Source organism: Sceloporus undulatus, chromosome 6 (assembly GCF_019175285.1).
Source record: "Sceloporus undulatus isolate JIND9_A2432 ecotype Alabama chromosome 6, SceUnd_v1.1, whole genome shotgun sequence".
NCBI lineage: Eukaryota > Metazoa > Chordata > Lepidosauria > Squamata > Phrynosomatidae > Sceloporus > Sceloporus undulatus.
In genome coordinates, this window is record NC_056527.1 from 87,190,717 (window position 1) to 87,205,320 (window position 14,604).

Genomic DNA, 14,604 nt, shown 5'->3' on the forward strand with positions numbered 1-14,604 from the left:
TTTAAATGGTTTCAATAAAATGTTTCTTCAGTGTTGAGCTACCATGATAAAATTCCTGGACTGACAAGAATCTTTGCAGTTTGAGACTTGGTTCTACGCAATGTTCACATCTGCTTGTTTTGCAGAGAAACCATCATTGAATGTGAGAGGTAGAAGAGGCACCAGAGAAGTTTGATTATGTCCTGCTTGTGAACTGTTGGGGTATCAAAATGTCCACTCTTGGAATCTTCTTTCAGTCTGATTCTGAGTTCCCTCACCCACCCCCCCCCCAAAACACAGTTTTTCCAAGTTTGATTCCTTCTACACCTACCATCTACAAGAGGCAGATGATGACATGAAGTTTCTGAAGTGTCCAACTCCACCTGGCTAGCATGTTGCTAACTGTTTAGAATGATTAAACCTCCTTCTGCATCTCCTGCCTTTATCCTCCAGTTGATGGTTGCAAGGGCATCTGCCAGCCAAGACTACTCTATTTAAAGCCTTTCTTCCCGTCTGGATTTGAGAGATACAGACAGAGAGGGCTGTTGGTTGGGGTTTCAAGAGGCAGCAGAGCTGCTTTTATCCTAAAGTCTCATGTTCCTTCTGCTACATCCACATCACTTTCCCACTTGCTGGATGTTCTGACCTTTGGTCACGTTGGCGACTTTGTGCTGTTATGTTAGGAAGCAGTCCCACATGGAGGGAGTGGGCTTTTTAAAAATAACAGCAAATAAACCAGGGTGTTATCACTTACAAGGCAACACATGTTTTTTTGGAGGAGGAGAGGTGGTGATAATCTGTCTGCACAATCCTTTTATAGTCCATCCCATTGCCTCTGGGAATGATTACCCCTCTCCAGCTCACCTTCCTTGCTTACCCTGTCACCAACACATAACATACACAAAGGGTTCCTTCTCTCTGTCTAGAAACCAGAAACAGGATGCCATAGCCTTGTTCTATTTTTAAAGCTGTTCCCCATTTAAAGAGAGATAAACAGAGACAGCATCCTATTTTGCTTCCAAATGCAGAAGTGCAATCTACTCTTTTTTAACCTAGGAAAGCAGAGAATACTAAGCACTACGGTGGGATCACGTCCACTTATCAGAGGACTCACCTTGACTGGGAATATGTGCTGAGTTATATCACATTTATAAATTAATTATATCCATTTTATGTTGCATCTTGAGATATCTTGATGTCTTCACATCCAAACACATTCCTGACTTTTCAGAGCAGCACATTTAAGTTCGTTTGTGGGTGTCTTGATAGGGGTCTGTCCAACTTTCTCAAATCCCCCAGAAATGCTTTGAAAGTTTTGCAATCCTCATATTGTTTCCATCTGTTTCTCTTCCAGTGTCTCCTCAATCTTTTTTAGATTGAAAATATTCTTTAGAAGTATAGTGCTAAAATGGTAAATTGTAGTAGTGCAAGACAACCTTGCCTCCACAGCTCTGCTCAGTTCTTAAAGACTTGTGGCTGTGGATTCCTTGATTGACTTTATCCTTTTGTTATGCAATCTTCCTCTTTTCCTGCTGCCTTCTACCTTCTCTAGCACTAATGTCTTTTCTAGTAAGTTGTGCCTTCTCATGATATAACCAAAGAGCTTCAATTTAGTTATTTTGTCTTCCAAGGAAAGTTATGGCTTGATTTGCTCTATGATGCATTGATTTGCCATTTTAGTGGTGCCATTTTAGTGGTTCACATTATCTAGAACTCTTCTCTAGAACCACATGTCAAATGAGTTGATCTTCTTCCTATCAGCTTTCCTCATTGTCCAACTCTCACATCCATCCACAGTGATGGGAAATACAATTGCATGGACAATTCTAAATTTACTATTCAGTGAAATATCTTTGCACTTCAAGATCTTGTCCAGTTCTTTCATAGCTGCCCTTCTAAGTCCTAGTCTTTTGATTTCTTGACTGCAATCTCCATTCTGATCAATGACTAATCCAAAGTGTGGAAAAATCTTTGACTATTTCAATTTATTCATTGTCTACATTACATTTATATAAATCATCGGTGTCATTATTTTTGTTTTCTTTATGTTCAACATTAAACCTGCCTTAGCACTTTCCTTTTTGACTTTGCAGCCTTATATGACCTCCATTCTGATTTGAAACCATTCTGTTCCTCCATATTCTGTTCTAACAGTAGCCTCTTGTCCTGAGTACAGGTTGCACATCAGTGCAATCGGATGTAGTGGTCCATTTGTTTAAGAGCCGAACATAGCTTTTTGTGATCAATACAATCAAAGGCTTTGCTGTAATCTATAAGGCACATGATTATTTTCTTTCGGAATTTTTTGGTGTGCTCCATTATCCAACATATGTTTGTAATGTGATCCCTAGTGCTTCTTCCTTTCCCGAATCCAGGTTAAAAACCTTGCATTTCTTCCTCAGTATATACTAGAAGTTTTTGCTGTAGAATTTTGAGAGTGACTTTATTTGCATGAAAGAATATTGCAGTGCATTCTTTTGTGTCCCCTTTTTAATGGATTGGAATGTATAATGAACATTTCCAGTCTGTGAGCCATTGTTTTGTTTTGCATGTTTGTTGGCAGCTTTAAGTTAGGACTAGAGTGAATTCTGTCTCTGTAGTTTGAAGCAGCTCTAATGGTATGTCATCTGTTCCTGGTGATTTATTTTTTGCCAGAGCGGAGCTTTCACTTTAATTTCTAAAACTAGACATTCATCTTCATATCATTCATCTAATAATGAATAATTCATCCTTTCAGTTCTTCTATGTACTGTTTCCATTGTCTTTTTATTTCATTTTTAATGCGTTTTCCTGCTGATCATAGTGTATCCCAACCCTTGGTTATGTTTTCTTTTGATTTCTAGGATCTTGTAGATGAATTCTCTTGTTCTTCCTTTTTTGTTATCAGCTTCTATTATTGAAGTAGTTCTCTTTATCCATGTGCATTAGTCATTGAACAGATGCATTCAGGGTTCAGGCTCTATTTCAGTTACCTTTTTGCTTTTTCTTCTTGTCTGTTCTTTACTACCCGAAGTGTTTTTCTGTCATCCATTGGACCTTCTCTTTCTTTTTGGCATTCCTCCTTGACAATGTCCCTGGCTTCAGTCTGTAGGTCATATCCTTTCCAGTCAATTAACCTTAGCATTTCAAATCTATTTTTCACATTATGTTTAAATTCTATTAGGATAGTCATCAGATTATGTTTTGGCATGATGGTTTAATGTCCACAAAGGAAGGAGCAGCACCAGCAGCAGAAACCCTTCCTTGGTTAAGGGGAGAGCAGGAGGCAGCTGAGCAATTCAAACCCAGAAGATGGATGCTGATGGAGGAGGAAAGGGGGCATCTGGAGGAAGAAAGGCAAGACTGATGGGGAAGCAAATATAGAAGACATGGACAAGAATGAAGGGGCAATTTCTCTCTTCATGCTCAGATATACAATACCTTTCAGGGTTCCTCACAGACCCTTTCTCTATATACACAGTCCTAGTTCTGGATAATGTCTATTGCACACAGCCTAATTACATCACTTGATAAGACTCTAAGTGCCACTACTCCATCCTGTAAAATCCTGGGATTTGTAGTTTAATTAGATATTTAGAATTCTCTGCCAGAGAGCTCTTGTCCCTTGTCTGTATGTGTGTGTGTGTGCATGCGCATGCACCTTCAAGTCGCCTCTTAACTTATGGTGACCCCATGAATTTAATAGGGTCCTCTTAGGCAAGGAATATTCAAAGGTGGTTTTGCCAGTTCTTTCTTCTTACCAAACTACACTTCTAAGAATTTCATAGGATACAGACATGGCAGTTAAAGTGGCATCAAAGTGCTATAATTATGTAGTATGAAAGATACCTAAGTTGTAGTCTAAAATAGTAACTATTACAGGATCTGGTGTCTTTTCTTTACCAGGAAAAATATATATGTTAAGAAGGAACAGGTGGAATAGCTGCCCAATGTCTTGTAGTGATAGTAACCTCAGTAGCATTCACAGAGTATGAGAATATATTGCCCTGACTGCCATTAGCGTGTTTGTCACATAAAGAAAAACAAATTATTGTCCAGATAAAACTATTATGTCAGGAACAGATCTGCTACACACGTTTCCTCCTGCTAGTTTTGCATTAACTGTGATGGTATGTTCTCAGGCAAAAACACCAAGAGAAGCTTAACATTTCTGTAGAATTAGTAAAGATTCTCAGGAGAGTTTTCTCCATCTCAAGTCTGGCTTTGAATTTCAGCTCCGTTGAAATGCTGGCAGTGTTGCACTTCTCAAGGTCAGCTGAAGATATCTGGGTGCAAGTGGCAAAAAAAATCAAAATCAAAATGGCAGCTCCTTATTAGCATGGGAAACAATTAATTGAGGACGAAATCCTCCTGACAGCTTGGTCTTAAACCAGCTGGCACAGGATAATATCCCAGAGGATTTACTCTTTTAATCTGGTCTCTTTTCTTGTACTCTACTCATGCCCTTAATGCCATCCTAGATGCCCTTTTGAGGCAGTTCACCTATCTTCCTCCTTGTAGAGCAGCACCTCCTGGGCAGCCAACCTGTTTTATAGCTGAGAGGGACAGAATAAAACCCAAAGTTGTACGTATTACTTTTGGGAACTATGGGCCCATACAGACAGGCTAAAATAAAGTGTATTTGGGTCATTTTGGAGGTATGCTGTTTAAATGACACACACATCTTAAGAGGCCAGAAAGTGCACCAAAGCTGTGCTCCAGTCCTTAGGACTGCAGTGTGGCTTTGGCATGGCTTCTGGCCTCTTAGGACACATGTGTCATTTAAACAGCATACCACCAAAGTGACTCAAAGCAGCTTTATTTGGCCTGTCTGTATGGGCTCTATGTTTCCCAGCATTCCTCATCCAGCCCAGCCATAGTGACAGAGATATTCTAGGAGGTGTAGTCCAAGAAAGTAATATTTCTAGGCTCTGAGGTCTAGACCTCTGGGGAGAGGAATAGGCAACCTAACCTGGAAAATATCCCTTTTTGCTGTAACCATGCAGCCTCCACTCTCTCCTTAAGAGTATAAATAATATTTGCAAGTCCTAGCTTTGAGCCTGTGAGATCACTGTCTTTAGTTGAGTTGTTGGAATGGGTTTGGCTTGGCAGCCTTGTCCTTTTGCATTATATAACACTCTCTCCACCCACACTCCATATCTTGTATTGTTGCCAAATCCCCGGGTCCTGCCTTGGCATCACAAACAAGGCCCAAAGGCTCAGGTGACCCATACCATCCTTCTCTCGCCACAGGGTCTCTCTCTCTCCCACCTCCCCAAGTGCCAGCCTGCCCTGTTCTACCCATCCTCCTAATGACCTTGGACTCCACACGGGGGAGATACACGTGAAAGCCAAACAGGGTGGGGTCTAAACCTGTGTCTCAGGCTATCTTTGGGGACAGTTGTTGCTGTCTGATGTCTTCTCAAAGGTTGCTATTGGCAAGAGGTTTGCAAGGGTTGCTACAGAAGAGGGAGCTAAAGGGAGCAAGCTGGACTCACTGTTCAGTTTGTGCAGAGAGAGATATGCTTTATTATTTGATTGCAAGAGGAATTGGAACAACATGTTGGTGTGGTGAGTGCTCTTTTTTGGGGTGCTGGCCACCCAGTGTGTCACCCTCCATTCTATACTCCATTCTGTCCCAACCCCAGCTTTCATTCCCATATACCTTCAATAGTCAACCTGCTTTCCATACCAACTGAGCATGGTCGGTCCTGTTTGGATTGTTTTGTAGAGTGGAATTCTTGCTCCCTTATTTTTCCTCTTCTAAATATTTTTGTAGTCCCTGCAGACCATGGGTTTCCCATCTCCTCTTGGATACGTCTGTTGGATACCTCTCTGTTGCATACAGATGGTGCAGTTTTGGATACATAAGGGTCTACACAAGGAAAATATAAGTCTGCTTTTACAGTCAGCCCTCTGTATCTTTATCCACAGATTCAAGCATCCATAGCTTGAAAATATCCCAAAAACATATAAATTCAAAAAAAACTCAAACCCTGATTTTCCCATTTTACTATAGAATTGTATTTCTATAGGGGTCTTGAGCATCCACGGATTTTGGTATCCACAGAGGGTCCTGGAACTAAACCCCAGTGGATACCAAGGACCCACTGTATTATAGATCTTGGTACCATCTCTTAGCTAGTCTGGTGTTTGCTCCCTGAAGACCCAGTATCACAAGCATCTTCTTTAAGGAATATCACTGTTGGATCAAGGATTCTCTAGTGGTGTTGTGTGGTGTTGTTTTATAAATTATATATACTGCTTCCTGTATAAGGCTTATTGGGTATGGCTAAGTGAAGGAGGTGCCCCTAAGGTTGCTCAGTAGACTTCTGAGATTACCTGTAATTTAATAATACAAAGAAATAAATGTTTATAATTAAGTCAGAGTAGCCTACTGGCAAACCTAGGCCTGTTACAGACTGCCAAAATAAAGCTGCTTCGGGTCTCTTTGGAGGTATGCTATTTAAATGATGCATGCATCCTAACAATCTGGAAGGTGCACCAAAAGCTGCACTCCAGTGCTTAGGAATGGAGTGTGGCTTTGGTGTGACCTCCGGACTCTTAGGACCCATGCATCATTTAAATAGCATACCTCCAAAGAGACCCGAAGCAGCTTTATTTTGGCAGTCTGTAACAGGCCAATGTATTCTACTCTGCATCCACTGGAATTGCTCCTCTACTCCCATGTCAATAGTAAGTGTGGCTCTTATCTTTGATACAACCAATATCAATGCCTGTAGCCAATTCCTCAGATTACAGCCCATTTTTGTATTGCACTCTTATAGGAATATAGTCCAGTCATTGGTTTAGGTAATATCATCTGTGCTTGACTTTTCAGACAGGAGTCTTTCCCAGCTCTCTGTAGAGATGCTTGGGAGTACATCTGGAGACGTTTGCATGCAAGGCACTGAGCTACAACCATTTCCATCATCCACACTTCCACCCTGACCTTGGAAGGAAGCAAGGCCAGAGCAGTTATTCAGATGTGTGGATGTACCAGGGTACAGCCACAGTGGGAGGGCTACGTGAAACTCTCAGGAACCTTCATTTACTTATTTATTATGGCCCATTAGTGGTTCTTCCAGTATATGATCTGGGATAGTCTCATTCCTCCAGCCAGTGTGATCCGTGTTCACAAAAGTAGGTGTGGCAACTTTACAATTATGGTTCTTAATTATGGTTTCATAGATTGCCCTCTGTTTCTTGTACTGTACAGTTCATCCCAAAAGCCACACTACACAAGCTCTTCTAACCTTCATTGAGGGGGGGGGACTAAGCTTTTAAGCTGCTGCCACACTGCAGAATTAAAGCAGTTTGTGATAAAGGGGGGATAGAGCAGAGTAAACCCTTTCATCAATTACTGAATGGTGACTCAGTCGATTTACTTAAATTAGGAATAACAACAGAATTTCAGCATAAATGTGTGAGCAGGGTTGCCGGCATTTCTTTTCAGGGTAGCGTTATGTTGAAAGCTCTGTTTTGCTAGTCATACCTCAAAATAGGATGGGCAAATTAGAGCTTCAAAGAGTTATATTGGAGTCATATCAACTGCAATTGCCAAAACAGCAGCAAAACAAAACAAAACATTCTTTAAAAGTGATTTCCCTCTTTAAAACAGTGGTTCTCAATCTTTGGTCCTCTAGGTGTTTTCATCTCCCAGAATCCACCAGCACTGGCCATGCTGGCAAAGACTTCTGGGAGCTGCAAAACTGCTGAGGATCCATGTTTGAGCATCCCTGCTTTAAAAGGAGATGCATGCTTTCCATATGCTCATCCACAAGCAAATTCCTTTTTTCCCCCAAGAGGCTGTTATATCTGTCTTCACTCTTAAGCTCATGCAAATGCGAACTCATTGGATCTGTCTGTGATACCTTTGAGGAGCCATTAGTTTGAATAAAGGCTGAGGAAGAAAGTGACAAAACCACCTCTGAGTAGTGCTTGCCTAAGAAAACTTTATGAGATTCATTAGGTTATAAGTCAAAAAATGACTTGAACACACACACACACACTTGTTGTTGTTGCTGTTGTTGTGTGTCTTTATGAGTTCTGGCTTATGGCAACCCTAAGGCAAACCTATTATGGGGTTTTCCTGGCAAGATTTGTTCAGGGGAGGTTTACCATTGCCATCCCCTGAGGCTGAGAGCATATGACTTCCCCAGGGTCACCTAGTGGGTTTTCATGACTGAGCTCAGAACCAAACCCTGGTCTCCAGAGTTGTAGTGCAACACTCAAACCACTACTCCACATTAGCTCCCAAACACACACATACACACAGGTTAATCAGGTTGCTAATCCAATTAATTAACTAATGCATTAATTAATAGATTGATGGAGGCAAATGTTCAACAATGGTGAGTCAGAGATTTCCGTCATGAAAAAGAGTTTGCTTTAAAGGATGCATTTTTTAACTGAGATGGGCCTCCTATACATTTTAAAGTACTTCTTAAAGTTACTTTTTCTTGCCACATAATTATCAGAGGCAAAAGTTCTCCTGAGGAATGTGTGTGTTTAATAAAAGAGAAAATGGGTTGCCATCTCATCGCCCCACTTCTAAGTAGCCTTGTTGGGATTAAACTGGAGGGATGCTTACTGGTAGCTGTTTTGGAAGATATTTGGGCAATGGCAGAATGGCTCCAATATCAATGCGATGGTGAAGCCTTTCCAGGGCTCAGTACAAACTTTAAAGGACCTGTCCACAGTGCTGAACTTGTTTTAATGATATGGTTTGGCATCTTGCAAAACTCCTTTAAAGTTCAGTCTAAACCCCAAAGTGGATTCACTGCCTCACTGACATCACAGCTTGCCAGGATCCACTACATTTGTGCTCTGGCAGGTAAGAGGAATAAGAGCATGCCAATACTTCCAATAAGGCAATAGCACAGAGGTATGCTTTGAAGGGCAGGCATTCATACTGACAGATCACATAACCACATCTACAATGAAGATCCTGAAAAAGGGACAGCTGTGATGATCCATATCAAGAAACTAGTTCCAACAGTTTTCATCTCCACCAGAAGCAATACTTTTGCAAAGTTAATGGGTCTTATTTGCACAGTCATGCCCAATCTACCCCAAAATCCTTTGCTTTGTAACAAAGGTAGTTCACAATAATATATTATTGCTAGGGAAATTTACTGCCAAGGAACAGAGAAGTGGAGATGTTGGTGAGAGAGATTTGTAAAGTAGATTTGTTTCTGACACTTTAGTCCAGGGAGTCCCAGTTCTGCCACATGAGTGTTCATCTTGATAAAACAGAACATTTTCATACACAACCATACACTCTCTCACATCATTTTCTTCTCCTTTGTCTTTGACAGAGTTATATGTTGATCTTAACTGTGCACACTTAATATAAAAGACAGATTAACAAGTTTGGTGAAGTTCTTGAAAAGAAAGAGGTGCCCGTTTGATCATTTCCCTCATTTTATTATTCTATAAGAATACAATAGTTAAAAATACAGCATTTTACTACAATGGATCTTTTAATGTTCTTTACAAGAAGAACACAGGACAAGAACTACAGGGTGTTTGGAAACAGTCACACCAGAATTCTCCAATCTACTTGGCTAAATTTGTAGAGTGTGTGTGTGTAAAGCCAAATCTGCATACGCTGTTCTGTCCAGGCTAAAATGTTTTGCCATTTCTCTAAACCCTTCAGCCTTCAACTTGCCAAGTCACAGTGGCTCCTCTTTTTAAATGGCACATGCCGATCTCCTGGGACATCTTACTGTGACAAACAGTCTCATGTATTAAATGATAGAACTGGCAAGTAGCAGGGGATTGAGTCCTGGAAGTCACTGCTAAACCTAGTCCCGTTAGCCTCTCTCTCCTCTACTATTCTCTTGCTGTAAAACCACTACATAATCAAGAACAGCAACATAACCAAGAACATCACCAGCATCCTTCACATTTTCCCACATGCTTCTAACCATTCAGCCTTCTTCCCCTTAGAGAACTTGGAAAGAACCCTATCCTTGTTCTCTCCTGATAAATCCAGAAACCCAACCATCATTCCATACCTCAACCCCTTTGCCTAAAAATTTATTTCACATTATCATTGTGTAACTTTAGAGAGTTCTTTTCAAACAATTCATTGGTATTTGTTTTACTGCCTGCCTTTTCCACTTCAAGTACAATGGGCTCTACCTACTCTCTTGACTGTTAAAAAATACATAGTAAAGAAAACCACTAGAAGTGCATGACACTGTACATCTATTTGTATAAACATAGCCAGAGCTTGGAAAATTCACTTTTTTCTTTTTTGGATTACAACTTCCAGAATGTCCTCAGCCAGCAAGCTAGCTGGGGGATTCTGAGATATGTAATCCCCAAAAGTCAAAGTTTCTGGGCTGTGAAACTAACATGGATACAATCACAGTCTCTGCTCCTTCCCAAAGGAGCTTGTCTCGATGGATTCAGTCCTACCAAATCTTTTCTACGTATCTGGGCCCCTTTAGATGGTCCTCATGCAGCAACAGACACAGAGGCCCGAAGCACCCAAGCCAGTTCCTGATAAGGAACCATTGATTTTTTTTTGTAGGGGACAACATGTCACATTGGCCTCAGCCTCTCTGGGCCTCTTGAGACATGGAGCGGGACAATGAGCGTGGGAGACCAGCTTTCTTGAAGTCAGGGCAGCTGGGCTGGATGACGAGGGGCAATTCCTTGGTGATCTCAGCCAGAGGTTTCTTGTCAAAACACACGCCTGTCACTGGCAGTGACTCCACAGACTCTGAGGGAGTGGGTGTGAATTCCCGCTCAGCCTTGGCACTCAGTTTGGCAGGAGTGAAGATGGGCAAGGGCAAGGCCCGCTGATATGGCAAGTGGTAGGAGGTCAGAGGTTCACCTAGCAAACCCAGGCGGAGGACACCCCAAGGTGACCGTTGCACTATGACTCGAGCCTCCTGTTGTTGGCGGTAGGTTTCTTTGCGCCGTTTGTCCACTTCAAACCGAGACCAGCTGCAGAGAAGGGAAAGGAAGATCATTAGTGTTAGGTTCTGCTCCAAAAGAGCTCCTACAGTACATCACCCCACCCTTGAAATCCATATGGCAAGGATGTGAAACCCTTGTGTCCTCTGGATGTTTAGGACTAAAAACACTCACAGTCTCTTTCCATTGGTTATGCTGTAAGGGGCTTCTGGGATAAGCCTGAAGGACCAAAGGTTCCTCATCCCTGCCTGACATATCAGAATCTCGTCCCATTCCATATCTAGAATAGCAAATTCCTTATGCAACTTTAATGACGCCACAATGACTATTATCACCTTCTGCTTTCATACTCACATACTTGCTGCCCTCAGCTTGAAAGAGTTGCTATTTTAGCCAGTGTGTATGTGGAATACCAAGGCGTTGCTTAGGCAAGGAATACTCAGAGGTGGTCCATTGCCTTCCTCTGAAATACAGCCTAGTGGCTGGAATTCCTTGGTGGTCCCCCATCCAAGTACTATCATGCTGGGTGGGGAATTCTAGCAGTTTTAGTCTAAAATTAACTTTTCCAAGCTCTTCTCATCTTTGTTTGCTCTTGATGACAGCAAACTACTGAAGGAAGAAAAGGGAGTTATGAAGAACTCTGAAAGGATGTCTGCAAAGTGGACTGGGGAAGACTAAAGGATGTACTTCCATTGTCTGGTGGTACAGTTTGCTACAACAAAATGTGGTGATAGCCAACAATATATTATCAGGGTTTGGAAACCTGTGGCCCTTCAGGTACTGGTGAACTCTTAGTCCCATCATTGTTGTCCTGACTGGCTAATGTTGAGTGTTCAGCAAGATCTAAAATGCGATTGGTTCCTCAGCCCTTAGATGGGTTTAAATTTAAATTAGATTAATGGGGAATAAGGCTATCAATTAGTACTAGTCAATGGGGCTACGTGCCACCTCTAGAATAGAGGCAGCATGCCTCTGAATGTTGGGGGACATGAATGGGTGGGTGGTACATCCCTCTTTGCCTCTCTTGTGTGGACTTCGGTGAGGCATCTGGCTGGGACGCTGTGGAAAAGAGGATGCTAGCCTAGAGAGACTTTGGGTCAAGGCTTCTGTTAGGTTAAGTGGCAGAAACCAGACATTACAGACAAAGTACAGGAAGGGAGACAGCCATCCTCGATGTGTTTTGTGAGCTCCCCAGAATCAGGTGCTTGGCCCATTCTTGGGACAGAAAACTATACTACATGCAACTGGGTCTGAACTAGTGGCCAGACAGGCTGGGACATTCTGGAAGTTACAGTACAAAACAAGTAATTTCCCCAAAGTCTACTCTGAACCATCAAAGTAAATTCATAATGTTGTTTACCATGTATATGCATTGAGACTATAAGGTGAAAAATGCCCTTTAAAAACTGCTTTCATTAAAGGGGTAACAAGTTTAGTTATTAATTCACATTAGGTCATCATAAACATGTACCTCACACCATTTTCACCCTCAACTCACTCCATCCATTTAAACAGTCACTGTCTCTTAACTTGAGTCCATGTGACTGAAACAAAAGCTGACCTGCGTATGTGTATGACTATCCTTGCTAATTTTCACTCCTTTTGCTTTATCGCTTCCTTTGTTTCTCCTTTTGTCAAAATTTAGGTTGTAATATCTCAGGGGAGGTACCTGTTATTACTGATTTGTATGGCATCATGGATGGAGGAATAGTTATATACATAATAATTACCGATGTAGACCATTTATAGCACTACAACCAAACCTATATCACTTTGTTTGGAGCAGCTTCCTCATCCCAGTGCCCTCCAGATGTTTTGTGGCTCTTCTGGCTGGGGATAGTGGGAACAGGTTGGAAAAGGGAAACAGGTTGGAAAACCCTTATCTGAGCCATGGCAAAGAATAAATATTGCTGGAGATCTTGCGTCCTTGATGGCCCATCTTTTCACAGTATACAGTATATCTAAACATTAGGAAGAACTTCCTGACAGTAAGAGCTGTTTTAGAGTGGAATACACTGCCTCTGAGCGTGGTGGAGTCTCCTCCTTTGGGGTTTTTTAAACAGAGGCTGGATGGCCATCTTTTGGGAAAGTTTTGATTTTGTATTGCTGCGTAACAGGGGGGTTGGACTGGATGGTCCTTGTGGTCTTTTCCAACTCTATGATTCTATTGCTTGAACCCAGCATGTCTAGACCTGACTGTGTTTGAATGGTTTGATGGCTCTACCACGACTTGATTTTTCTTTTTCTAAGCTTCTTTGGGGGATCCCAATCCAAGTAGTAATTTTGTGACCATTTGTTTTATGACCCCTTTGACGAAGCCTGACTCAAACCCTACTTAACCCAAAGCCCATTAAAACACTCACCCTTCTTCAGGCCTTGTAGTGAGAGACAGGTCTTTCCATTCAGCAGTGAAGGACTCCTTCCGTGCCGTATTCCTCTCAGCCACCTGACAGGCCAGCTCAGCCGCTGACAGTGTTCCAGAGCTCCGGAGGACCACACTCTTGCCGTGCATCGTTGCACCTGAGTCTCTGCTTCAGCTAGGATGCGTTCTTAAAGCCTCTGTTCTGTCTGGTCTATTGTCCCAGCCACGGGTGACTTATATAGTTTTCCAAGTGCCCATTCCCAAGGGGTTGGCGTCTGGAGCTATACTAGGCATGCTGAGTCACTGGTGGAGCATTCTGATACTGGACACTTCTCTTCCCCTCCCTCCCTTTGCCTCCTTGGGTTGTAAGTGTTACTGGAAACCATATTTGTGATGCTACAATATTTTTACATTCACTTAACCCTTCTCTTGCTGGAGAGAACTAGCAGCTGTAAACATGCTATTTAATTCATTGGTTGTCAAAAGTATCTAATGTTTAACTTTAAAATATAGACTAATCTGCAATAGCCATGCAGTTGGAAAAATGTCACATTAAATACATTTACTTTAGCACTACAAGTTTGGCACCACTGAAGTCATGACGGTAAGATGCCCTTTGGCTCTCTTAACAGGAATGCCACATTTTCATCCAGTGTTTCCTCTTATCCATGAGAATAGCTCAGCCACAGGGAACATATGAAAGATTAAAAGATGTACCTCTGATTGCATGCAGATTGCATGCATTTCCTTTCCACTAAAGGATAATGAAATCTCACCCACAATTTCAACTGCTTTAGACTTTGGGATCTCTTTAATTGTTTGGGATCACTCTCAAATACCAAACATTGTTATTTATTAAATATGTATGGCCCCTTGTATGTTCAATATCACCATGGTTTTAATATTTGATAAGAATTCAGTTAAGATGTAAGCTAATCAGAAATTATTTTGCATCCAGATTTATAGAGCAATTTCAGTTTAGATTATTCATCCCTCCCAGCAGTGAATGAAGACATTAAGTCAGGTTCCTGCTGAGACTGAGGGGAACTTATGAGCCAGTGAGTATGTAATTCAGAAAGGCATTTGGTGATGGATGGAAGGGTTGAGAGATTTCTTGATGGGAGCAGTCTGTGCTGAGCCGGCACAGCTGTGTGACGTGTCTGTGACATGAAGTCATTGGAAAGAAGATCTTTCCATCCAGTCACTCAACCCACCCACTCACCTCCTCAGGTTTCAGGACCATCATCTCAGCCCCTCTGCATGATCACTTACACACACACATACACAAAACCAACCTCATACATGCTTCCCTCAGCCCTAGGGAGACTACAATGTCAAAGCTCTGGCCTTAC

The 14,604-nt window shown here is 41.8% G+C and overlaps 1 protein-coding gene across 1 annotated transcript; it reads right to left on the minus strand.

Annotated features, from left to right (window-relative positions):
- Window positions 1-9,366: 9,366 nt before the first annotated feature.
- LOC121935734 (titin-cap) lies at window positions 9,367-13,477 on the minus strand. Its single transcript, XM_042477557.1, has 2 exons — window positions 13,254-13,477; window positions 9,367-10,920 (listed from the first exon to the last, which is right to left on the minus strand). The coding sequence occupies exons 1-2, from the start codon at window positions 13,400-13,402 to the stop codon at window positions 10,524-10,526; spliced, it is 546 nt and encodes a 181-aa protein (XP_042333491.1). The 5' UTR covers window positions 13,403-13,477; the 3' UTR covers window positions 9,367-10,523.
- Between the last annotated feature and the right edge of the window lie 1,127 nt (window positions 13,478-14,604).